This window comes from Oncorhynchus nerka, unplaced genomic scaffold (assembly GCF_034236695.1).
Source record: "Oncorhynchus nerka isolate Pitt River unplaced genomic scaffold, Oner_Uvic_2.0 unplaced_scaffold_13___fragment_8___debris, whole genome shotgun sequence".
Taxonomy (NCBI): domain Eukaryota; kingdom Metazoa; phylum Chordata; class Actinopteri; order Salmoniformes; family Salmonidae; genus Oncorhynchus; species Oncorhynchus nerka.
The window spans coordinates 103994-131957 of NW_027040341.1; the positions used below are offsets into that span (position 1 = coordinate 103994).

The following is a 27964-nucleotide window of genomic DNA, read 5'->3' on the forward strand; positions in this document are numbered from 1 at the left end:
TGCTGTATGTTACGTCATGACACGTCACAATTTAACGTACAGCGTCACAGGGGTCAGTTTTTTTCAACTTTTTTCCAATACTTTCGGGCTATTACCATGTCAATCAACGTAGTTCACACCCCAGATTTTGATGCCAGCACAGTCACTACAGTCCCATTTCGTTTTCATTGCAGCCTGCGGTTGCGCAAATTTGTACGGAATGGGTTCATCAACAGTACTATCAGAAACCCAACACATACACACACACACAGGAAAGGGCTTCCTCCCTGAGGGGACTGTTAAATATCCTGCTACGATGGGCTCCAATGATGTTTCATTCGGCAGGTTCCTCTATACTGAGCAGAGTCGTGACCGTGAAGCCCTCGGACCAATCGATATCTTTTGGTGTACATTGCCATCAACCAGTCTAATTGGCTCGACTTGCCTAGTTACATAAAGGGTAAATTAATAAGCAAGTGATTTCAGTGTCACGTTTTGTGTTGTTCTTTGCAGTTCCTGTCAACATTGTCACCGGCAGCACAAGACCAGGCTCCCAGGTAAGGATGCTTTTTTTTGCTTCATTGCATCATGGTGCCCCAATTATAGTAATTTGACTCTGACTTTATTTTGAGTGCCTGTTGCTAATTTCGGCTGATTGGAATGCTTCTCATGTTTCTACCCAGTTCCTTCATCAACCCCTTTTTAAAGGTTTCTAACAACCACTTGATCAATGGCCTCCGGGTCAAATCACACTATTGCTACAAATCCTTACCCTTTTTATCTCTTCTCTCTCTCGGGTATTTACCGTTGCTCTTGCTGTTCTTTTCCTCTTTTCCTTTTTTTGTTTTCAATCAGTCCTGTGTACTCACCTCTCAATAATGAGGGTGTTCAGTCACTCTAATTGTTATCAGTGTGAGGGGAATTCTGACAGAAGTGCTCATGGTGGAGCTGCTTAGCTTCACACACTGCTCCGACATTCTCACTCTGTTTACCTAGTGTCAGCAGTTTCTGCCTTCCACTTCTGCATTCTCCCGCTCGTGTCCTCCCGCACATACGTTCAGTTTTTATATCATATTTTTTTCATCTGTCTTTTATCAGTTTAAAACTGTGCCAGGCAGAGAAAAAAGTCGCCAGACATAAAAAAAACTACTGTGAAATCTAAAGGAAGCAGACTGTACCCAGAGACAGCGAGCGGTTGACTCTCGTTTGCATTTGCCCCCACGGCTCAAGCTGCAGTCACAGCCAACAGACAGCTTTTGACCACTGGTTTAAACTTGAAAGGATTTTTGTTTGACTCCAAACTTTGGTTGCTTTGTGAATCTATTTCACTAACCACGTTTCAATCCACAGTTTTTATGTGAGTGAAGTCCTACCATATAAAACAAAATCACGACAGCTGTAATGGAAACAGGAAGTTATGGTACAATTTGATTAATGCCAACCGATAATTTGTTTGTTCCATATGCTGGGATCTTTTTGTGTCGGTAAAATTAATTATGGGAGAAATTGAGGTGGAAAGACCTTTATGCACAAAAATATTCTTCAGTTTAATCAGCTGTCTAGGTGGCTGGTCTCAGACGATCCTGAAGGTGAAGAAGCCAATGGAGGAGGTCCTGGGCTGGCTTGGTTACACGTTGTCTGCGGTTGTGAGGCCAATTGGACGTACTGCCAAATCCTCTAAAACAACGTTGGAGGCGGCTTATGGTAGAGAAATAAACATTACATTCTCTTACCACAGCTCTGGTGAACATTCCTGCAATCAGTATGCCAATTGCAGGCTCCCTCAAAACATGAGACATCTGTGGATTTGTGTTGTGTGATAAAAGTGCACATTTTAGAGTGGCCTTTTATTGTTCACAGCACAAGGTGCACCTGTGTAATGATCATGTTGTTTAATATGCCATAGCTGTCAGGTGGATGGATTATCTGGCAAAGGAAAAATGCACATTTCTGCATTCAATTTGAGAAAAATACGTTTTTAGGATCTTTTGTTTCAGCTCATGAAACGTGTTTATTTTTGTTCAGTGTAAAAACGATCATATCGAAATGAAGTCACGCCGTGATATGGCGTGGTCCTCCCACTACGACTCGGAGTGGTCCTCGCTAAATAAAACTATTTTTTCTTATCCATAATAATCTCATCATGTAGGCTAGGTGTCAAGACCAGAGTAGGCACATTTAATATTTAACTCAACAATTGAATTTGAGATTTTTTTTATTTTATTTTTTATGATATGCACCGTCATCACTCACATTTTCTTCATGCAGATTTTTTAATATTCACATGAATATCTGTCGGCAATTGGATGGAAACCTAGCCACTGATGTATTTCCATTCCTGTGCAACTTTCATCTATTTTATAGGCTTGCACATACATGCTCATTAGGGTTGGGCGATATTACAATAGCATCGTATTTTGACAATAATTGACTGTCATCGTAGATGGTGATGACATCATAATCCAACCTCAGGGTGTTTTTCAAATATCTATTCAATAATATATCAACCGGGACAGTTGGCTTTTCATTAGGACCGGGAGTATGGCCACCTTTCTCTTTTGCGCACAACTCCCTCTGAGAGCCCCCACTGATCCACTTACGCAATGTGGTCGTTCACGCTCATTCTTCAAACTATGTCTAAAGGCTGTTGACACCTTAGGGAAGCCATAGAAAAAGGAATCTGGTTGATATATTCTTTTAAATGGGAAATATGGATGCATAAAAACAGAGAGGTTTCAAAAACAGGGGCACTTCCTGATTGGATTTTCATCAGGTTTTAGCTTGCAATATCAGTGCTGTTTAACTCACAGACAAAATTCTGTCCCTTTGGAAACTTTAGAGTGTTTTCTATCCCAATCTGTCAATTATATGCATATTCTAGCATCTGGTCCTGAGAAATAGGCTGTTTACTTTGGGAATGTTATTTTTCCAAACATAAAAATAGTGCCCCCTAGCTTCAAGAGGTTTTAACAAAAAGTCTTTACTCATCTTTAGTCATACGAGTTACCACACCCGGTCTCAGGGATGTCTTACTCTGGAAATTCCTTTGAACTAACTAAAGTTAGGTCAATCAGCTTTTATTTGTAGAGCAATCTTAAAAATAAATGTTATGTTCTGCTGCCTCTTGGGCAATTCATAAAGCTGATTGAGGACTTGATTAGAGATTATTTTGTTATGACTGTTTTTCTTTACGCTTGCATTTTAGAATTTAATTTAATTTAATTAATTTGCAAATAAATTAATTAAATCCTACAATGTAATTTTCTGGATTTATTTCCCTCATTTTGTCTGTCATAGTTGAAGTGTACCTATGATAAAAATTACAGGCCTCTCTCATCTTTTTAAGTGGGAGAACTTGCACAATTGGTGGCTGACTAAATACTTTTTTGCCCCACTGTAATTTTCTTTCCTCATGCAGCCATCTATTTTGTGAATTGCACCAGTCCCTCCTGCAGCAAAGCACCCCCACAACATGATGCTGCCACCCCCGTGCTTCACAGTTGGGAACAACAGTACGATCTCAAAAAGTACGATCTTTGTCCCCATGTGCAGTTGCAAACCATAGTCTGGCTTTTTTATGGCGGTTTTGGAGCAGTGGCTTCTTCCTTGCTGAGCGGCCTTTCAGGTTGTCTATAGGACTCGTTTTTTCTGTGTATATAGATAATTTTGTACCTGTTTCCTCCAGCATCTTCACAAGGTCCTTTGCTGTTGTTCTGGGATTGATTTGCACTTTTCGCACCAAAGTATGTACATCTCTAGGACACAGAACGCGTCTCCTTCCTGAGTGGTATAACTGCTGCGTGGTCCCATGGTGTTTATACTTGCATACTATTGTTTGTATAGATGAACGTGGTACCTTCAACTGCTCCCAAGGGTGAACGAGACTTGTGAAGGTCGACCATTTTTTTTCCTGAGGTCTTGGCTGATTTCGTTAGATTTTTCCCATGATGTCAAGCAAAGAGGCGCATCCACAGGTACACCTCCAATTGACTCAAATGATGTCAATTAGCCTATCAGAAGCTTCTAAAGCCATGACATAATTTTCTGGAATTTCCCAAGCTGTTTAAAGGCACAGTCAACTTAGTGTATGTAACTTGTGACCCACTGGAATTGTGATACAGTGAATTATAAATGAAATACTGATACTGCCCTTCAATATTTTCCATTGGATCAATGGTCTTCAAAGTAGTGACTCCTATGTGGCTGAGATGTAGGAGTACAGCACCACAACAGTTCAGTAGGACACAGAGACTGTGGACACAATAAAAAGGAATTTGGACCGTCTGCTAACTTGATCAAAATTCTTACAAATTCTTACGATTCTAAATGCATCCTGGACACATCCTGGGCCCTGTTAATTTGGGTGCACCGTAGCCAAACGTTTCAAAACATTGTGCAAAGGAAAACGAAAATTCAGTGCCTTCCTGTTTCGGAAAATGTTCTTCTGTTTCATGCCTAGTGATCAAGACCCTGTATTTAGCCATGGAGATACAGCATTCACTGTTAACCTTGCTATTATAACCAGCCAGCGGATTCATCTCAATCTATAACAGCTTGCCTAATATCAGGAAGTGTTGGTGTTGGTGGTTTCCCTATATTTGTTTCTGACATGGTAATTCTCTTCACTTATTTTTCACTGCCCTTATTTAGTAAAATTCTTGATTGTTGTTAGACATTTAAAGCACTCGAAGTTAGTTCTCCCTTAACCTGAGAAATAGGTGCTTTAGTATTGTATGGTTTCAACGGTCTCATAACATTCTAATACACTTTGGCAAGTTGTCCCTTTTCTGTGTAAAAATGACACATTACTTTTTTAATATCCATACATCATATTTTCAAAATCCCCACTCCAATTACATAATTTCTTGTATGAACATATGAATATATAGAATTCAGAGGAATCATCCACATTGAATAATTGAAGTTGGTGAACGCAGCTCTAACGTGACATCACAGTAGCACCACTGCCCCAGGTGAGTGGAGGCTTTTAGATTGAATACGGGTGGGTGAGAAAAATCCATCCCTACTCTATGATCTGAAGGAGGAAACTAGGGTGTACATCCCAAATGACACTCTCTTCCCTACATAGTGCACTACTTTTGACCAGAGTCCTATGGGTCCTGGTCAAAAGTAGTGCCCTATATAGGTTATAGGGTGCCATTTGGGATACACACTAGGTCTCAGCATCAGCAGGTCTCTTTGATTGGATAGCACGTATTAACCAGGCTCTGGAAGACGTGGCTGACAGTATAATATTGAACTACTTTCTCTCCAAGCCTCTCCTAGATGTAATGCCCCTGATCTTTCTCAACCCCTGTAACTCCAATTATATATAGATGGCAATACATGTATTATAGATGTGTAGTATGTATGAGATGTATAGGCTGCATCCTAGAATGGCACCCTTTTCCCATAGGGCTCTAGTCAAAAGTAGTGCATTATGTGCCTGTAGTAAGGAATAGTGCCATTTGAGACAGTTGTAGCCTCGGATCCCTTTCCAGCCCTGTCTGTGCCATGGGTGAGGGCTATGCAGATAAATGTTCCCATGTCAACAGACACTGCAGATGAACAGACTAGAGTCAATCAGTCCTACATGGTGCTACTAGCCACGTTTTGAGGCTAACATGTGATGGGTGTCAGAGTTACAGACAACCAGTCAGCCTCCGTCTCTATGGCTTTATCTCTCTGTATCTTCATTGCAGTAGCCAACACTCTCACTCCCCCTCCACTCTATGGATAACCACTCCAGGGGAGAGAGCTTTACTGAGAGATTTATCTAAGCCTATGAGATGAGCTGAGTGGTGTGGACTCAGTTTAATGTGTTTTTTAACACCACCGGGTTCCTGGGCCCGTCCTGTCAGATAAGATTACCAGACCAGGCCTAGACAGACCGACAGAGTGCTATCTGGGCTCTAGCCCTGGCTGGGAGCAGACTCTGGCTCCAGACACTGTGGAAAAAAGCAAAAAGAGCTCTGTGAGCCGAGAACAATCCATCTCTGTGATAATGGCAAAAAATGCTGCTAGATTTGACATCAGTGCTCTCTGCCACAGTCCATCAAATAATGGACTGTGAGAGAGATTTGCACGCCAGTGTTATGCCAACCCGCCTGTATGAGGTCTGCAGAGAGGTGCACTCCTGGAATGTGCTCTGAATAGACCGGTGTCCCTTGGCATTAACAATGGATAGCAACTGCACATAGACTTGATTCAGCAATACTCAGGGTGAAATGCTTGGGGGTGAAATGACCCCCCACACTTTTGCTGAAGCCAAGCAGAGGGATATTCAGATTGCTTAATTGCTTTTCTGCAATACAGAGTCCTTTTTAAGGCCTTTACAATGGATTAGTAAAACTATTTATAGCTCTCCTAGTGACTGGAGTGTATTCTCAGAGTGATGGGTCTAGGAGGGCCAAAGTTGTTCCTTAAATGACAATATCTACTAAGCTAACATATGGATTGTTTTTTTAGGATGGTCATAAAATGAATCATTTAGCCATTTAATTTCGAATTTTAGGACCCCTGTAATTATCTAAAAAATATATACAACATGATTTGATGAAACATTAAACGTGGCCTTCACTGCTATAGCCCATAGAAACGCATTGAATAACACGTTGGTACATGGCAAAACAGACAGTAAAAAAAGCAACAAGGTTTTGAAGTGTCTGTCCTATATCTGAGCGACATAAGAAAACACTGAAATAAAAAACATTTTGACCAATGTTTGGTCATGTTACTTGTGGCACATTATACCCTCTATGCAGTTTGCAATTTTTACAGCTCACTACTGGGTTACCTTCAGACAACTCTGTTAGGAATTGTATGAATAAATGACTAAACAATATCCTCATTTTAAATAGAACTGTAACTAAGTAAATGTATACTCGGTTTTATTATATCTGATTAACAATATGAGTTCATAAGAAGGGATTATGTGGCACGGACAAGGAGTAATTAAACATAATGAACACAATTCCAACTAGTCTGAGGAGGAATGGGTCCTGGGTTAAGTAAGCAGATGGGTTAATGACCCTATGGTTGAACTGACGAAACTTAGCTCTGGGGTGTTTTAGATAAGGCAGTGAGTGCATTCCTAGGTTTTCTGTTTACTAGAACTGTCAGCTAAGTGATGATCGATAATGGTGAGGGGTCAAGAGTTAATTCAGTTATGTTGTGTGTCCTGTGTGTGTGTTAATGAGTTGGAATTAACTTTTAAACTTGCTTTATTCTCGGTCGGGAGGAGATTCATTCACCAATGACGTCATATTTTGTATATAAACTGTTCGTGGTAACATGGTAGTGCGCTCCGAGAATAAATACTATTATCTATTATTGATAAGACTGGTCTCCATCTATTTTATGCAAACAAGAATCTTACATATTCTCATAAAATAGATTAAGTGAATTCAATTAATGAAAACATATTGAAATAATGGAATTACGGTTAACAAACTCCCTTGAAGCTTTTGTGCACCGTAGAGCAGAACAACCAACACCTTTGTGTTCATGAGTCTCCCTTTTCGGATATTGGTGACATATCAGTTTGTAGCTCCAACGGTTCGGTCTGCACAGTCGGTTTTGTGAGAAGACCTCTTCAAAATGAGGTAATCCGCTACGGAGTTCAGACGAATGCCGTAAAGCTTGTGACTATCATAGAGCCAAACAACCAACATTGCATTGTTAGTGAGAGTCTACTCTTTCAACGGTGGTGACTTTGGCTCACACTTTTCGGGTTTTACAGACAACACATTTTTTGGGATTTTCTTGTCCGGATCCTTTCGTGTTTATAAAAAGGCCGCTTTCACAAGCCCATGTTAGTAAATGGGGGAGAACTTTATATTGGCGGGAAGAGGGTATTGAGTTGCAGCCACTGTAAGAAATGGTCTCTAGCATAAACACACGGGGAGCTATTCAATATTCTAAATGACGTCATCGTGTGACTCCAGGGGGTTTAATACCGTAATACTGTCTTATTTTTAGGGGTGGGTTGTAGTTGGTTTATTGTTTTCTCTCATTGCAGTCTTACAGGATTGGGTCTTGGGGAGAACAACAGAGGCCACACGCGTGCGGGCACACACACACACTGTCCATTCAATGTATCATCGTCCTCTGATTCACTCTGTGGCAGAGCAATAATCTGCCATTTCTCTTCTGCTTTAGAGACTGTGCTGGTGCTAAGGCAGACAGATAAAAACAGAGAAAGAGCACTGTCAGCTTGTGTGTTCATGTTTTGTGTGGGTGTAGGGTTGATGGTAGAGGGGGGATCAGTGCATGCGAGACAACGTGTGCACTCGTGAATGCTCTCATATCTCTTTCGTGGGGTATCTCCCTTAAACCTGTCTGAAGATTCTCATATATTGGTTCACTTTTGCCCTAAAATAAATGTTTTCATATGAGCAGAATATTGTTTATAGATTTGTTTATATTGGAAGAATATTGTATAAAATAAATATATAAAAATGTGCTGCATTCTTTGCCTTCCTTTCAGACAATAAATAATTAGGGTCTCCCGAGTGGCACAGCGGTCTAAGGCACTGCATCGCAGTGCTTGAGATGTCACTGCAAACCCAGGTCCGATCCCAGCCGGCCGTGACCGGGAGACCAATGAGGCGGTGCACAATTGGACCCAGCGTCGTCCAGGTTAGGGGAGGGTTTGGCCGTCCGGCATTTCTTTGTCCCATCACGCTCTAGGGCCTCCTCGTGGCATACCGGGGGCCTGCAAGCTGACATCAGGCTCTTGCTAGCTGACTTCGGTCGCCAGTTGTACGTTGTTTCCTCCGAGTTTCAGGTTAAGCGAGCAGTGTGTTAAGAAGCAGCGTGGCTTGGCAGGGTCATGTTTCAGAGGACGCATGGCTCCCGAATTTCGGCTCTCCCGAGTCCGTATGGGAGTTGCAGTGATAGGACAAGACTGTAACTACCAATTGAATATCAAGAAATTTGGGAGAAAAAGGGGTAAAGTACAACAAAAACATGTATATACACTTCGTTAAAAAGTTTGGGGTCACTTAGAAATGTACTTGTTTTTTTTTTTTAAAGCTATTTTTTTGTCCATTAAAATGACATCAAATTGATAAGAAATACAGTGTAGACATTGTTAATGTTGTAAATGACTATTGTAGCTGGAAACGGCAGATTTTTGGGGGAATATATACATAGGCGTACAGAGGCCCATTATCAGTAACCATCACTTCTGTGTTCCAATGGCACGTTGTGTTAGCTAATCCAGGTTTATCATTTTAAAAGGCTAATTGATCATTAGAAAACCCTTTTGCAATTATGTTAGCACAGCTGAAAGCTATTATGCTGATCAAAGAAGCAATAAACTGCCCTTTTTTGACAAGTTGAGTATCTGGAGCATCAGCATTTGTGGGTTCGATTACAGGCTCAAAGTGGCCAGAAAAACAATACACTTTCTTCTGAAACTTGTCAGTATATTCTTGTTCTGAGAAAGGAAGGCTATTCCATGTAAGAAATTGCCAAGAAACTGAAGATCTCGTACAATGCTGTGTACTACTCCCTTCACAGAACAGCGCAAACTGGCTCTAACCAGAATAGAAATAGGAGTGGGAGGCCCCGGTGCACAACTGAGCAAGAGTACAAGTACGTTAGAGTGTCTAGTTTGAGAAACAGACGCCTCACAAGTCCTCAACTGGCAGCTTCATTAAATAGTACCCACAAAACACCAGTCTCAACGTCAACAGTGAACAGGCAACTCATCTTTTATTTTGGTTTCTGAGGCTCGAAACTCTGAACTTATCCTCTGCAGCAGATATAACTCTGTCTTCCTTTCCTGTGGCGGATCTCATGAGAGCTAATTTCATCATAGCGCTTGATGGTTTTTGGGACTGCACTTGAAGAAACGTTCAAAGTTCTTGAAATTTTCCAGATTGACTGACCTTCATATCTTAAAATAATGGACTGTCGTTTCTCTTTGCTTATTTGAGCACAAATTCACTTTTAACAAGGCACACCTGTTAATTTAAATGTATTCCAGATGACTACCTCCATGAAGCTGGTTGAGAGAATGCCAAGAGTGTGCAAAGCTGTCATCAAGGCAAATGGTGGCTTCTTTGAAGAATCTCAAATATATATTATATATCAAAATATATTTTCGAATACTTTTTTGGTTACTACATGATTCCGTATGTTCTATTTCATAGTTTTGATGTCTTCACTATTATTCTACAATGTAGAAAATAGTAAAATATTATAAAAACCCTGGAACGAGTTGTTGTGTCCAAACTTTTGACTGGCACTGTACATTAATAAAATAAATTAATACGTACACATATAAATGTCACCAGAGGGCGGCAGAGACCATCCTAGAAACAAGGTGTGTACAGTCCTCCTCGTTCCACACCGATCGGGCCATGATTGCCTACATCATCTCTCTACTCTCTTGCAAGGCCCTGGCGTGTGCGACGGCCACCCGACTGTTCAACATCCACCAAGGGACCAGACCAGTGGCCGAAAGTGGGTGGAATACAGAGGCCCTGGTCACCGCTTTCCACCAGAATTTGTCTAACTCCATCAAGGATGAATTGGCCTCTCAGGAACTATGAGAGGACCTCGAGTCACTGATCACGTTGGCAATCAGGATTGATAACCCCTTTCGAGAACTCGTGAGACAGTGCCTTTTTCACACCACCCCAATATCCTGGTTTCCTGAGCACCCCAAGCCCCCCGACTCCAGCATTGAGGAGCCCATGCAGATGGGACGCACACGTCTGAGCCCACAGGAGCATGACAGGCACATGGATGAAGGCTGACCTACTACGGAGGTCTCTGTCATCGCTGTCATTTTCCTGCAACATGCCCAGAGCTGACGGGAAACGCAAGGACAAGGGGAGACCCTGATGATCTGTGCAGTTACCGTCTGTCACTACCTGCAACCCTCCACTGGGACAACCGTGAGCACCAGATTCAAGCCTTCATAGACTCAGGGGCTGCAGATCATTTTTGAAATGTGAATTTCAGGGGATTTGCATGAAATGTCCCATCCCTCTGCAGCTTCAAGCCCTCGATGGACGCCACATTGGCTCCGGTCAGGCGGAATATCAGACCAAGCCCATTCTACTGCAGGTTGGAGTGAAACACTCATCGATTACATAGAGCTGAACCAGATTACTATCAAGACTTGTGACATTCTGATCTTCTCCAAGACCCTTCCGGAACACATCCTGCACGTACGCCAAGTCCTGAGATGCCTCCTGCAGAGTCAACTATATGTCAAGATGGAGAAGTGTGAGTTCCTGGTATCCCAAGTTTCTTTCCCAGGTCACATTATCTCTACTGCAGAATGGACCCCGTTAAGGTTGAGGCGGTTGCTGACTTGCCCTTGTCCCACCTCACTCAAGCAGGTCCAGTGGTGTGTTTTATACGCAACTTTAGTGCTTTGGCAGCGCCTTTTACGGTCCTAACCCGCAATTCCCTGGACTCCCTAGGCTGACAGGGTATTTATGGATCTCAAGGGATGTTTCACCTTTGGACCCACCCTCGTTCATCCTGATCCTACTCGTACCTTCGAGGCATCTACCACAGACACCGGAGCAGAGGTGGTACTTTCACAGCGGAACGAGGCGGACAAAAAACTGCACACATGCGCCTTTCTCGCCAGTGGAACACAACTACGATGTAGGCAACCGGGAGCCCTTGGCAGTTATTGGAAAGCCGCCTTCTCCCTGTTGGGGAGTCGGTGAGTATCTCCTCTTGTCCACCCACAGTTGAATGGGAAAATGAAGCCAGGAGCTGGAGAAGTTTCTCCTCTGTTTTGTCTCCACCCAGGACAGCAACTGGTGAAAGTTCCTCGTCTGGACGGTGTATGCTCTCAACACAGTGCCGAACTCGTCCACTGGACTCTCGCCGTTTGAGTGTCAGTTTGGTTTCAGGCTCCGTCGCAGCCGGCCACGACCGGGAGACCCATGGGGCGGTGCAAAATTGGCCCAGCATTATCCAGGTTAGGAGAGGGTTTGGCCAGCAGGGATGTCCTTGTCCCATCGCGCACTAGCGAGTCCTGTGGTGGACCGGGCGTAGTGCACGCTGACACGGTCGCCAGGTGCACGGTGTTGCCTCCGACACATTGGTGCGGATGGCTTCCGGGTTAAGTGGGCATTGTGGTCAACCTGGCTCCACGGCTGGAGCCGCTCCTAGGAGGGAAACTGTCATAGTTCCACCTGTCACCAGAGGGCGGCAGAGACCATCCTAGAGACAATTATGACACTCAGGTGTGTTCTATTACTCATTATGATTTCCCCCTTTAAAGACGTGCGTTTTCTGTTTCCCTTTACAGAAGCTTGAATTGTTTACCCTGTGCGTTCGTGTCCTGAGTATTTGAGACTTAGTGTTTGTTTTTTCAAGTGTACTGTGATCCTGCTGCTACAGTTTCTTAGCTCTTCTTTGTCTACACACCCTCTTAAGCTTTAGCCCCACCCATCTCGTTTCGCTCTCTGAGTGTTCAGAGCGCAGACTTGATGCTCTGGCCGATGATTTGTTTACCTCAGGATAACATGAAAACAGCCTACGTTTACCGACACCGGCCATATTCAACGGGTGTTGTACACTTTAGCTTAAGACATGTAGCTAGGTAAACAATGAACCTAGCTAGGTAAACAATGTGTACGATCAAACGCTTAACGTTAGCTAACAAGCCAGCCAGCTAGCTAAAGTTAGCTAGTTAAACAACAATTAACATAGTGCCAAATCATGTTGTTACTACCCTGCATGAATATGCTGGGAGCTAACCAACCAGGTTCAATGTTAGCTAGCTAGCATTAGGCTCTAACTAGCAAAGTTATAGTGATCGGCACCAATAGCCTATGCAAAGTCTGTATCAATAGGCTTCCTGTTGCATTTTTCCCATATGAAAAGGAGACTGAAATATGACTGACCTGCACTTCACAAAGGAATGTGTCCAGACAACTGTGAGCTGATTGACTAGTAGGCTAGATGTGAATGTTCTGAAAGCTTATCTGAATACGAAACCCATCGACCCCTTCTGGGTCATCAGTGGGACAAAAGTATGAGATGGTACACTATTAACTGTAAGACAAGACCTTTAAACAGGTCAACATTCACAATGCCGCGGGGCCAGACTGATTACCAGGACGTGTACTTAAAGAATGTGCGGACCAACTGGCAAGTATCTTCACTGACATTTTCACCCTCTCTCTGGCCGAGTCTGAAATACCTAGATGTTTCAAACAGACCACCGTAGTCCCTGAGCCCAAGATAGCGAAAGAAACCTGCCTAAATGATTACCGTGCCATAGCACTCACGTCGGTAGCCATGAAGTGCTTTGAAAGGCTGGTCATGGCTCACATCAACACCATCATGCCAGAAACCCAAGACCTACTCCAATTCGCGTATTGCACCAACAGATCCACAGATGATACAATCTCAATCACACTCCACACTACCCTTTCCCATCTGGACAAAAGGAACACCTATGTGAGAATGCTGTTCTTTAACTACAGCTCAGCTCAGCAGTGCCAGGATAACAACCTCTCTGATCAATATGTGCAAGACAAAGGGGCTGATTGTAGACTATCGGAAAAGGAGGGCCGAACAGGCCCCCATTAACATCGATTGGACTGAAGTGGAGCGGGTCGAGAGTTTCAAGTTCCTTGGTGTCCACATCACCAACAAATTATCATGGCCCAAACACACCAAGACCATTGTAAAGAGGGCACGACAACACATTTCCCCCCTCAGGAGACTGAAAAGATTTTTCACAATTCCTGACATTCAATCCTAGTAACAACTCCCTGTCTCAGGTCAGTTAGGATCACCACTTTATTTTAAGAATGTGAAATGCCAGAATAATAGCTTATTATTATTATTATTATTATTATTATTATTATTTCATCACATTCCCAGTGGGTCAGAAGTTCATATGCACTCAATTAGCATTTGGTAGCATTGCCTTTTAAATTCTTTAACTTGGGTCAAACGTTTCGGGTAGCCTTCCATAAGCTTCCCACAATACGTTGGGTGAATTTTGTCCCATTCCTCCTGACAGAGCTGGTGTAACTGAGTCAGGTTTGTAGGCCTCTTTGCTCACACACACTTTTTCAGTTCTGCCCACAAATGTTCTATAGGATTGAGGTCAGAGCTTTGTGATGGCCTCTCCAATACCTTGACTTTGTTGTCCTTAAGCCATTTTGCCACAACTTTATAAGTATGCTTGGGGTCATTGTCCATTATGAATACCCATTTGCGACCAAGCTTTAAGTTCCTGACTGATATCTTGAGATGTTGCTTCAATAAATCCACATAATTTTCTTTCCTCATGCAGCCATCTATTTTGTGAAGTGCACCAGTCCCTCCTGCAGCAAAGCACCGCCACAACATGATGCTGCCACCCTCGTGCTTCACAGTTGGGATGGTGTTCTTTGGCTTGCAAGCGTTCCCTTTTTTCCTCCAATCATAATGATGGTCATTATGGCCAATCAGTTCGATTTTTGTTTCATCAGACCAGAGGACATTTCTCCAAAAAGTATGATCTTTGTCCCCCTGTGCAGTTGCAAAACGTAGTCTGTTTTTTTTATGGTGGTTTTGGAGCAGTGGCTGCTTCCTTGACAAGCGGCCTTTCAGGTTATGTCGATATAGGACTCATTTTACTGTGGATATAGATACTTTTGTACCTGTTTCTTCCAACGGTCATTTGCTGTTTTTCTGGGATTGATTTGCACTTTTCGCACCAAAGTACGTTCATCTCTAGGAGACAGAACGCGTCTACTTCCTGAGCAGTATGACAGCTGTGTGGTCCCATGTTTTTTTTATACTTGCGTACTGTTGTTTGTACAGATGAACGTGGTACCTTTAGGCTTTTGGAAATGGCTCCCAAGGATCAACATTTTTGTTTTCTCTGAGGTCTTGGCTGATTTCTTTTGATTTTCCCATGATCTCATCCACAGGTACACCTCCAATTGACTCAAATGATGTCAATTAGCTTAATCAGAAGCATCTAAAGCCATGACCTAATTTTGACCCAATTTTCTGGAATATTCCAAGCTGTTTAAAGGCACAGTCAATTTAGTGGATTTAAAATCACCTTTCAGCAGGACAATAACCTAAAACACAAGGCCAAGTCTTGGAATGATACTCCAGTGTAGATAACATTGAATGTCTGAGTGGCCTAATTACAGTTTTAGCTTAAATCGTTTTGAAAATCTATGGCAAGACTTGCAAATGGCTGTCTAACAATGATCAACAACCAATTTGACAGAGCTTGAATACTTTTTAAAAAGAATAATGTGCAATCCAGGTGTGCAAAGCTCTTCTAACATGTATTGACTCAGGGGGTTGAATACTTATCTAATCAAGATATATTAGTGTTTATTATTATATATATATATTTTTTACAAATGTTATATAACTTTCACATTATAGCGTTTTTTTCTTCTGTATATCGTTTAATTAATTAAACATTTAATACATTTTAATCCCACGTTGTAACACAACACAATGTGGAAAAAGTCAAGGGGTGTCAATACTTTCTGAAGGCACTATATATTTACCATCTTCATGGGGCAGAAAGCTGGATCAATGAGTTGGCCAGCTGACTGTCCAGAATTGCTTCAATAAGGATCGGTGTCCCACTAGCGGGACAACTTCCGCTTACACTGGAGGGCGCACAATTCAAATAAATAATCATAAATATTATGGATTTTAAACATTTACGTACATATGTGTCTTATATCGTCTGAAATCTTAAATTGTTGTTATTCTAACTGCACTGTCCAATTTACAGTAGCTATTACAGCGAAAACATGCTATGCGATTGTTTGAGGACGGCGCCCCACATCAAAATATTTTACCACCGGCACAGGTTTCATACATTAACATATAAAGATGAAATATTCACTTCCTTTTTGAAAATCTTCCTCTGATTTGTCATCCAAAGGGTCCCAGCTATACCATATAGTGTCGTTTTGTTAGATAAAGTCCTTCTTTATATCCCAAAAAGTATGTTTAGTTGGCGCCAACGATTTGAGTAATCCACTCGTTCAACTTGTAGAGAAAGGAATCTGAAAATATACCCCAAAACTTTGTTTCAACAAGTCAAAATATGTTTCTATTTACTCCTCAGATACCCTAAAATGTCATCAAACTATAATATTTACTATGTTCAATAGGAAACTGATTTTAGCAGGTGTGTAATTTCTTCATGGCGCCTCAAACACAGATTTCTAAGACTGTGTCCTACTAAAACTGTTATTTCTTATTAGTTTTTAAAGTTACACGCCTGAAACCTTGAACATAGACTGCTGACACCCTGTGGAAGCAATTGGAATTGCATCCAGGGAGCTAATCTTCAATATGACCTTTCTCTTGCATTTCTAAGAGGATGGTCTCTCTCAACAAAAAAATTACAGTTGGTTTTTCTTTGGATTTTATCCTACCATATCTATTGTGTTATATTCTACTACACTATTTAAAAATTTCTACGAACTTCAAACAATTCTTTCCAATAGTATCAATTATATGTATATCCTGGCTTCAGGGTCTGAGCTACAGGCAGTTTACTTTGGGCATGTCAGTCAGGCAGGAAATGGAGAAAAAAAGGGGCATAGCCCTAAGAATTAAATAACTTAAAATTGACAAGGTATACTTGACTTGACAACAACAACCAATGTACAAATTTAGCTTTATCAACTTGAAAAATCAAGAGGTATGTGCCTGTTTATCGAAGTTAGCTGATTAACTTAATAATCCTGCATTCTGGAATGTCTTATTAGATTCTGTGCTGGTTAGTTAATTGCTGAAAATGAAGCAAATGCCAGTGACCCCGTGCGATTTGTGTTTTTTTCACTGGGATATTCACAATGGTTAATCACTTTTTGCAGATACAGATGCCTCCAGGTTTTTAATATATAAGAAATATATAGGCAAATCATCTCATAGAATGCAGCCTGAGGATGGCAGCGCCTCTCCTCAGAGACCGACTACAGAGGAATGCAGTGTGAGGATTGAGAAACCCATGGGCCTGACTGACTTAAGCTACTGAGCCCAAATAAGCCAATGTCTTTTTATCCACCAATGGCACTGAATTAAATTAGCTCTGGATGTTGTCTTGTGTTCCGATGCATAAGTATGCCTTTCACTCTGATTACACCCAAATCTGACAACAAAAGGTACATGCAAGTGAACAAGCATCATAGAAGATTTGTAATTCTCTTGCTCCCTCCCGCTCGTCTTCAATCTTAGCCTCCTGTTATTCAAATGTCTCTGCCAGATACAGTACTTGTCAGAAACTCCCATTAAAGTTTGATGAATATTGGAAGGAAAGGAATAGGGAGAAGCGAGTGACAGATGACTAAGAGAGTGGTGCTGTTGTGACCGGTGTCAGGTAGAGGGAGGACATATCTTTCTATGAGCTAAATGACCATCGCTGGTCGGTGTTGTTCTAATGGTTGCAAGTGGTCATCTCCTGAGGGAGGTTAATAGATTGATGTCCTCCGATGGCTCCATTCACTGTCCCCACCCCTCCGCTTGTCTCCCCGGTGATGCCAAAAAAAGTGCCACATCCGCCTCACTGTGAATTTACGACTTGTTTAAATTGTGCTGCTTTCCAAAGGGGCCTGCCGAGCCCAGGAGTGGAGTAATTGTTAGTCTAGAGGTAGTCATAAATCAAAAAATATATTTCTATCTCCCCTCCTCATTATCTATTAATACCTCTGTGCTCTTGCTGCAGAGTTCCTGAGACTTGCCAGAACTGTAGGCTATACAGTCTTCCTTCCTCCCCAAAGACTGAGACCTGTCTTCTGAAAGATGGGAGGTGAAAAGACATCTCTTCAATGCTGTGATTGATTTCCTCATTCCTCCATGGTCTGTTGCAGACAGCTACAGGCACATGACAGCCACGATGGAGGAACTGCTCTCTGACTGTCTTAATTGAGCCGAGTGTTTGGAGCAAAGGAGCCCTGGATGCTACAGGCACTAAAAAACCCACACAATTAGGAACTACTAATGACATGGCGAATCGGCCATTATTCCTCCCAATAACCCAGAGAGGTTTCTACATTTACTGTAGCATCGCTAAACAACAGTACATGAGTAACAAACTTTAGGTTATACAAGTTGAGGAAGGGTAGTGGCAGCATATTGCTGTGGGAGACTAGTCAGGATCAAGGGAAAGATGAACGGAGCAAAGTACTGAGAGATCCTTGATGAAAACCTGCTCCAGAGCACTCAGACTGGGACAAAGGTTCACCTTCCAACAGGACAATGACCCTAAGCACACAGCCAAGACAACGCAGGAGAGGCTTCGAGACAAGTCTCTGAATGTCCTTGAGTGACCTAGCCAGAGCCTGGACTTGAACCCCATCGAACATCTCTGGAGAGACCTGAAAATAGCTGTGCAGCATCGCTTCCCACCCAACCTGACAGAGCTTGAGAGGATATGCAGAGAAGAATGGGAGAAACTCTCCAAAATACAGGTGTGCCAAGCCTGTAGCATCATAGCCAAGAAGACTCGAGGCTGTAATCTCTGCCAAAGGTGCTTTAACAAAACACTGAGTAAAGGGTCTGAATACTTACTGTACTGTATGTAAATGTCATATTTCAGTTTTTTTTGTTGAATATATTTTCAAAAATGTTTAAAAGCCTGTTTTTTCTTTGCCAATATAGGTTATGTTGTGTAGATTGTGTTGAACAATTTAATCAATTGTAGAATAAAGCTGTAACGTAACAAAATGTGGAAAAAGTCAAGTGGTCTGAATACTTTATGAATGCACTGTGTTGTACATAGGCTGGTCATCTAGGTTTGTACCTGTAGTCTTTCCATCACCATGAAGAAAAACAATGACCAATACAGTAATTAAGTACATTGAGACATCAAATGGTTTGTGATGATCTGGCTCAGTTGGTAGAGCATGGCACTTGCAACGCTTAGGCTTGTGGGTTTGGTTCTCACGGTGGACCAATATGAAAATGTATGCATTCACAACTGTAAATTGTTCTGGATGAGAGCGTCTACTAAAGTGTAAAAATGATTAATAGACCGTTTCAGTTTTCACATAGCAATAAGTTGCATTTGCAAAGTATTTCAAGAAACTGGAGAACATATGCTGTATACAGCAAGTATTTTTATATTCCACAAGTGTTAACAGATTAAGTGTTTTGTACAGATAATTATCAAACTCAACTACAAAAGTAGTACAGTGGGCCTTTACTAGATCTGTACTAGCGGACCATGTAGACATCTTCAGTGTGGGCAATGTTTTTTTTGTTCTGCATCGCACCCCCGTCGGCGGCAGTGCAGCACCCCCACCCTCAAATGACTTCCTGCGGCTATGGCCCGGTGTGTTTACATTCTGTTATGCTGAATCCTCCCCTGAGACTGCTAAATAGACCTATTCCTTCTCCAGTCGTTGTTACAGTTCTTTGACACAATGCAGTGAAATTAGGGGAGTGTTAATACTGGGACGGTGGGACTGTCACATGAAATGAATTGTTTGGAGCTGCTGGTTTGTTTTGTTACATTCAAATGAAAAGTAAACCCTGCCACTAAGCCTTCTAATAAGTCTCGATCTCGCTCTCTCTCTCTCCGTCTCTCTCTCTCTTCTCAGAACCAGGATTCAGAGGAAGTCCTCTATGACAGCCAGCTAGGTGAGTCCCATTGATTATTCTCCATGCATCCAGAAATGGTTCAATAGAAATGACCACTTTTAAAGGTCCAGAAAGTAGGAATTTATTCAGCTGTTTGCTCATCTAATCTTCTAAAATGTCTCACTTGATTCAACCAATATTGCAGACCGTATGATTGCACTGTACAATACCCTCTTACTTGTTGTTATACGACAATGTACAAAATAAAATTGAAACAACGGAACTGCACACTTCCTGAATCAGGATCTTATAAATATGTCACAGAACAGACATTGCTTTCTGTGACCATGACGATTCAATAAAACAAACGTATTTGCAGAAAGGCCTGAACTCTTTCTTTGCAAAATGTACATACTGCACGTTTAATGAGTACTTTCACATGCGCACAAATAATTTGATACTAAACTGATTATGGCAGTAGACCGGGTATGAAAATGTTAATGTTAACACCTTACTCTGCTTGTCTTAATCGGCGTAAGGTCAAAATCAAAGGTTGTCTGAGCAGTCTTTCGAATGATTAGAACATGTAAACAGCTTAATCAACGTTCCTGCTGTGTCTTTGACCTGCGCATGTGCCAGCACCGGTAGCGCAAGCCTCCCTCTTACAGTGCATTCGGAAAGTATTCAGACCTATTCACTTTTTCCACATTTTGTTACGTTACAGCCTTATTCTAAAATGGGTTACATTTTAGAATAATTCTCATAAATCTACACACCCCGTAATGACAAAGAAAAACAGGTTTGTATAATTTGGTCAATTACATTAGAAATAAATGAGAACATTATTTACATAAGTATACAGACCCTTTGCTATGAGACTCGAAATCGAGCTCAGGTGCCTCTTGTTACCATTGATCATCCTTGAGATGTTTCTACAACTTGATTGGACATGATTTGGAAAGGCACACACCTGTCTATATAAGGTCCCACAGTTGACAGTGCATGTCAGAGCAAAAAATAAGCCATGAGATCGAAGGAATTTTCCGTAGAGCACCCGAGACAGGATTGTGTCGATGGTACAGATCTGGGGAAAGGTATCAAATTGTCTGCAGCATTGTCTGCAGTTGCAAATGAGAACTTGTTCTCAACTAGCCTACCTGGTTAAATAAAGGTGAAAAAAAAAAAAATGAAAGTCCACGAGAACACAGTGGCCTATTCCATAGGCAGAACAGTTGAAACTGGAGCAGCAGCACGACCAGGTGGACTGGGGAGAGCATCAGTGACATCAGGCTAGGTAGTCCTGAGGTGTGGTCCTAGGGCTCAGGTCCTCAGAGAGAGAGAGAGAGAATTAGAGGGAGCATAATTCACACAGGACACCGGATAAGACAGGAGAAATACTCCAGATTTAACAGACTGACCCTAGCCCCCCGACACATCAATTATTGCAGCATCTAATGTCCATTGCTCGTGTTTCTTGGCCCAGGCAAGTCTCTTCATCGTATTGGTGTCCTTTAGTAGTGGTTTCTTTGCAGCAATTCAACCATGAAGGCCTGATTCACGCAGTCTTGTCTGAACAGTTGATGTTGAGATGTCTGTTATTTGAACTCTGTGAAGCATTTATTTGGGCTTAAATCTCAGGTGCAGTTAACTTCTTTGGGACTGGGGGGCAGTATTGAGTAGCTTGGATGAATAAGGTGCCCAGAGTAAACTGCCTGCTACTCAGGCCCAGTTGCTAATATATGCATATTATTAGTATATTTGGATAGAAAACACTCTGAAGTTTCTAAAACTGTTTGAATGATGTCTGTGAGTAAACAGAACTCATATGGCAGGCAAAACCTGAGAAAAAATCCAACCAGGAAGGTTGACATCTGAGGTTTGTAGGTTTTTCAACTCATTCCCTATCGAAAACTGTGTCTATGGGGTCATATTGCTCTTCCTAAGGCTTCCACTAGATGTCAACAGTCTTTAGAACCTTGTTTGATGCTTCTACTGTGAAGTGGGGGTGAATGAGAGGGGATTGAGTGAGAGGTCTGGCAGTGCCATTAGCTGACCACACGCGTTCACGTGATAGTTAGCTTGCGTTCCATTGCAATTCTACAGACAAAGGAATTCTCCGGTTGGAACATTAAGAAGAAGATTTATGTTAAAAACATCCTGAAGATTGATTCTATACTTCATTTGACATGTTTCTACGAACTGTAATATAACTTTTCATCTGAAATTTCGCATGGACTTGCCTGCGCGTCGTGATTTTGGATTGTGTACTAAACGCGCAAACAAAAAGGAGGTATTTGGACATAAATGAGGGACTTTATCGAACAAATCAAACATTTATTGTGGAACTGGGATTCCCAGGAGTGCATTCTGATGAAGATCATCAAATGTAAGTGAATATTTATAATGCTATTTCTGACTTCTGTTGACTGCACAACATGGCTGATATCTATTTGGCTGTTTTGTTGTCTGAGTGCTGTACTCAGATTATTGCATGGTGTGCTTGTTCGGGAAAGCTTTTTTGAAATCTGACAGAGGTTGCATTAAGGAGAAGTTTATCTAATGTTCCATGTACAACACTTGTATTTTCATCAACATTTATGATGAGTATTTCTGTAAATTGTTGTGGATCTCTGCAAAATCACCGGATGTTTTGGAACTACTGAACATAACACGCCAAAGTAAACTCAAATGTTTGGATATAAATATGAACTTTATCGAACAAAACATTAATGTATTGTGTAACATGAAGTCCTATGAGTGTCATCTGATGCAGATCATCAAAGGTTAGTGATTCATTTTTATCTCTTTCTGTTTTTTGACTCCTCTCTTTGGCTGGAAAAATGGCTGTGTTTATCTGTGACTAGGTGCTTACCTAACATAATCTTTTGGTGTGCTTTCACCAGAAAGCCTTTTTGAAATCAGACACTGTGGCTGGATTAACGAGAAGTTTATCTTTAAAATGGTGCCAAAATACTTGTATGCTTGAGGAATTTTAATTATGAGATTTCTGTGTTTTGAATTTGGCGCCCTGCACTTTCACTGTCTGTTGAGGTGGGACGCTACCATCCTGAATATCCCAGAGAGGTTTTAACTCCAATGAACTTAGCAGAGGTAACTCTGTGTCTTCCTTTTGTGTGGCGGTCCTCATGAGAGCCAGTTTCATCGTAGTGCTTGATGGTTTTTGCGACTGCACTTGAAGAAACTTTAAAAGTTCTTAATGTTCTGCTCTGACTGACCTTCATGTCTTAAAGTAATGATGGACTGTAATTTCTCTTTGCTTATTTAAACTGTACATACCATAATATGGATTTAGTCTTTTACCAAATCTTCTGTATACCCCCCTACCTTGTCACAACACAACTGATTGGCTCAAACGCATGAAGAAGGAAAGAAATTCCACAAATGTAACTTTTAACAAGGCACACCTGTTAATTGAAATGCATTCCAGGTGACTACCTCATGAAGCTGGTTGAGAGAATGCCAAGAGTGGCTACTTTGAAGAATCTCAAATATATTTGTATTTGTTTACACTTTTTCGTTTACTAGATGATTCCATATATGATATTTCATAGTTTTGATGTCTTCACTATTATTCGACAATGTAGAGAATAGTAAAAATAAAGAAAAACCCTTGAATGAGTAGCTGTGTCCAAACATTTGACTGGTACTCTGTCAAATTTCAGTTGTTTAGTTTTAATAAATTAACCTGTTTTTTTCTTAGTCATTATTAGGTATTGTGTGTAGATTTATGCGGGAAATAAACTAATTAATCCATTTTGGAATATGGTTGTAAACGTAACAAAATGTAGAAAAAGTTGAGGGGTGTCACGTTGGTATAATGGATCGGGAGACAGGAGCAGGAATGTGTAATAGTTTAAATAAAAAAATTACCCACATTTTAGCGTGCCATGTAAAGGCACCGGGACGAAGACCAAAGAAACATTATACAAAACACAGGGTTGAAACCCAAACAAAAGAGCGAGGAGTACCTTGAATAAATACACGGGACAATACCCGAACACGCAAATGCACAGTGATACAACACGGGACGAGACCCACAATCATCTGCTCAACAGAAGCGGCACGAAAGCCAAAACAACAAGGCACAGGTACTCACACGACCAACAGAGACATAATCAACAACCCAATGGTGAACCAAAGGGCACATTTATACAAATATAAATCAGTGAAGAAATGGGGACCAGGTGTGTGTATTGACACAGTTCAGTTCCTAGAGGCCGGTGACGTAGACCTCTGAAACTGGTGCATGGAAAGTACCGGAGGGAACCGTGACAAGGGGTCTGAATACTTTCCCAATGTATGTGCGAGTGAGTTTGGAAAAACTGAAAGTATGCCTCTTAGAAATTGTTTTTGCATACAAATAAAAAACACTTGGCCAAAGTAACATGGTAAAACTGTAGTAGAACATTTATTTTGATCAGCAATTTTCCATCAGAAAGCAAAGTCCCATCAGGTAACCTGATTTCAGATGTCTCGATGTAAACAGGCTTATGGGGGAAATCGTTCTTCTTGCAAAGCATGTAAATGTTTTGAACAAACTATTATTCTGACTATCCACAATCACATTATTTTGTGCATGTAACCATGCTTAATGATTCAATGTACTATTGTCTAAAGTCATTGATCTGTCACATCAATGAATACCAACGCCAGCACCTGTTCCGTGCGAGTGTTTTGATTTTAAACACAGTCCTTCAGAGAGAGCTGTATGGTATTGGCCAATAATAAATTAATGTAGGTCACAATTTGTAGTGCGATATGTGTTTTATATTCAGCTGCATCTGTGCTAATGAGGGTAATCCAGCATGAGATGTACTGGAATTAACAAATCACTGAGGCTTTACACTGACATATCACAACAGTCTCAATGTTTACATTTTAGACGAGCAAGAGAAGGCCTTGTTCTGTACTACTATGCTTCCTTATTCCCCGTCATTGTTAAACAAGGGATTTTTGAGAGACATCCTGTTGTCTGGTAGATATTAAATCCCCTCCCATACAGTATAGAGGAGAAATCTTGTGAATGGTCGTAATGATACCTGTTTGATGTTAAAGGAATTCCTGTCTTATTAAAGAAGGATATCGTGGCGCGGAAAGTTAACCCTGGGAAGTTAAATGAACCCAATACAGCTTTGCACTTGTTCACTATTCAATGGAGTTCTCCTCTTCTTAATTTGATGGCAGCAGACATTTCATAAGTAGAGCGAATGGAGGGATCTAATGTTTGCCTTTCATGCTTGAGAGCTCTAATACAATAGCAGAGTGCTCCGATCGAGGGGAGGGCTCCAGGAAGCCGCCAAGGAGTTTTGGAGGGGAAACTCGAGACCTCTGCTGGCTTGCTCAATCAACTGGGTCAAGGCGGAAACAAAAGCAGACAAAAACAAGTTTATAATGCCCTCATTTGGCACCTTAGCCGAATGGAAACGCACACAGACACTGTTATCTGAACAAACCGAGCTATCTGGCACTGCCATTTGTAATTTGCTCTGTCACACCAGGGAGGCTAAGCTAGTCTGAAAGCGCAGGATATTGTTTGTGGGGTTGGAATTCGTAAAACTGTTAAATGAAAGCATGTGCATCAGGCTAGGACTCTGGCCTATTTACTTTTGAGCATGTATGGGTATCCAATTGGCAAACATTGGACAGAGATCAAGAAGACATTGTGTGGCTGCAACAGTTCTGAGTTCTTCAGAAGGAGCATCTGATGCTGAGTGTGCACCGAGGGGCAGACCTCAATGAGTGTACAGAATGTGTGATATACGGGCATCTACAGCCTGTACTGTACACTTTCTTCCAAAACCCGCCACCCTCCTCTCCTAGTTGCATCTGCCTCCTCGTCCGTTGAAAATCAATGCAGTGAACTGTTGTCCCTGCCCAGTTCCACTCAACAGATGGTGGGGATGAAAATCATCCACAATCAATATGGAAGCTCCTTTGAACTCTAGCACCACGTTGTCATCCCATTATTCTGTTCATGTCAGCCATTGGATGTATTTTAGTCACATTTGTCCTCTAGTGTGTGAGATTTACAGATGTTACATGTACAAAACGAGCACTCGTCTTTTTCATGTTCCTTCTACCCGGATACATTACAGATAGGAAACACCTTCATTAGAGTGTCTTTCAACACACCTTGTAGCCTAGCGGAGCGTTGGGCCAGTACCCAAAATGTCTCTGGTGTGAATCCTTCAACACACCTTGTAGCCTAGCGGAGCGTTGGGCCAGTACCCAAAATGTTTCTGGTGTGAATCCTTCAACACACCTTGTAGCCTAGCGGAGCGTTGGGCCAGTACCCAAAATGTCTCTGGGCCGAATCCTTCAACACACCTTGTTGCCTAGCGGAGCGTTGGGCCAGTACCCAAAATGTCTCTGGGCCGAATCCTTCAACACACCTTGTAGCCTAGCGGAGCGTTGGGCCAGTACCCAAAATGTCTCTGGGCCGAATCCTTCAACACACCTTGTAGCCTAGCGGAGCGTTGGGCCAGTACCCAAAATGTCTCTGGTGTGAATCCTTCAACACACCTTGTAGCCTAGCGGAGCGTTGGGCCAGTACCCAAAATGTCTGGGCCGAATCTTTCAACACACCTTGTTGCCTAGCGGAGCGTTGGGCCAGTACCCAAAATGTCTCTGGTGTGAATCCTTCAACACACCTTGTAGCCTAGCGGAGCGTAGGGCCAGTACCCAAAATGTCTCTGGTGTGAATCCTTCAACACACCTTGTTGCCTAGCGGAGCGTTGGGCCAGTACCCAAAATGTCTCTGGTGTGAATCCTTCAACACACCTTGTAGCCTAGCGGAGCGTTGGGCCAGTACCCAAAATGTCTCTGGTGTGAATCCTTCAACATACCTTGTAGCCTAGCGGAGCGTTGGGCCAGTACCCAAAATGTCTCTGGTGTGAATCCTTCAACACACCTTGTAGCCTAGCGGAGCGTTGGGCCAGTACCCAAAATGTCTCTGGGCCGAATCCTTCAACACACCTTGTAGCCTAGCGGAGCGTAGGGCCAGTACCCAAAATGTCTCTGGTCCGAATCCTTCAACCTACTTGGTGAAAAATGTATCTGTGCCGTTGAGCAGGGCACATAACCCTAATTGCTCCTTTAAGTTGCTCTGGATAAGAGCGTCTGCTAAATGACTAAAATGTAAATGTAAAATGTAAGGAAAAAGGGGCCCGAAGATGTACTCATTAAAATTGCAATTAGCCTACAAGTTGTGTGACGGACTGTGGACCAAACCATTTGCGATTGCAAATATGATTATGGCCCTGAAGAAAAGTACTCCCCAGGGTTAGCCTGGCCTAATATCTATTGTTCTTCGTGCCATTGGCCTTATATACAGTGGGGCAAAAAAGTATTTAGTCAGCCACCAATTGTGCAAGTTCTCCCACTTAAAAAGATGAGAGAGGCCTGTAATTTTCATCATAGGTACACTTCAACTATGACAGACAAAATGACAGAAAAAAATCCAGAAATCACATTGTGGGATTTTTTAATGAATTTATTTGCAAATTATGGTGGAAAATAAGTATTTAACAAAATAACAAAAGTTTTTCTCAATACTTTGTTAAATACCCTTTGTTGGCAATGACAGAGGTCAAACATTTTCTGTAAGTCTTCACACACGGTTGCTGGTATTTTGGCCCATTCCTCCATGCAGATCTCCTCTAGAGCAGTGATGTTTTGGGGCTGTTGCTGGGCAACACAGACTTTCAACTCCCTCCAAAGATTTTCTATGGGGTTGAGATCTGGAGACTGGCTAGGCCACTCCAGGACCTTGAAATGCTTCTTACGAAGCCACTCCTTTGTTGCCTGGGCGGTGTGTTTGGGATCATTGTCATGCTGAAAGACCCAGCCATGTTTCATCTTCAATGCCCTTGCTGATGGAAGGAGGTTTTCACTCAAAATCTCACGATATATGGCCCCATTCATTCTTTCCTTTACACGGATCAGTCGTTCTGGTCCCTTTGCAGAAAAACAGCCCCAAAGCATGATGTTTCCACCCCCATGCTTCACAGTAGGTATGGTGTTCTTTGGATGCAACTCAGCATTCTTTGTCCTCCAAACACAACGATTTGAGTTTTTACCAAGTTATATTTTGGTTTCATCTGACCATATGACATTCTCCCAATCTTCTTCTGGATCATCCAAATGCTCTCTAGCAAACTTCAGATGGGCCTGGACATGTACTGGCTTAAGCAGGGGGACACGTCTGGCACTGCAGGATTTGAGTCCCTGGCGGCGTAGTGTGTTACTGATGGTAGGCTTTGTTACTTAGTTCCCAGCTCCCTGCAGGTCATTCACTAGGTCCCCCCGTGTGGTTCTGGGATTTTTGCTCACCGTTCTTGTGATCATTTTGACCCCATGGGGTGAGATCTTGCGTGGAGCCCCAGATCGAGGGAGATTATCAGTGGTCTTGTAT

The 27964-nt window shown here is 42.0% G+C and overlaps 1 protein-coding gene across 1 annotated transcript in view; it reads left to right on the plus strand.

The window, feature by feature from the left end:
• Positions 1-446: 446 nt before the first annotated feature.
• b3glcta (beta 3-glucosyltransferase a) overlaps positions 447-27964 on the plus strand; it is a gene marked incomplete at its 5' end in the record, with an annotated part of 78143 nt that continues 50625 nt past the window's right edge. Inside the window, 2 exons of the mRNA XM_065016544.1 lie at positions 447-536; positions 19551-19590. Of these exons, the coding sequence (XP_064872616.1) occupies positions 447-536; positions 19551-19590 (130 nt within the window). The remainder of the gene's footprint in view (positions 537-19550; positions 19591-27964) is intronic.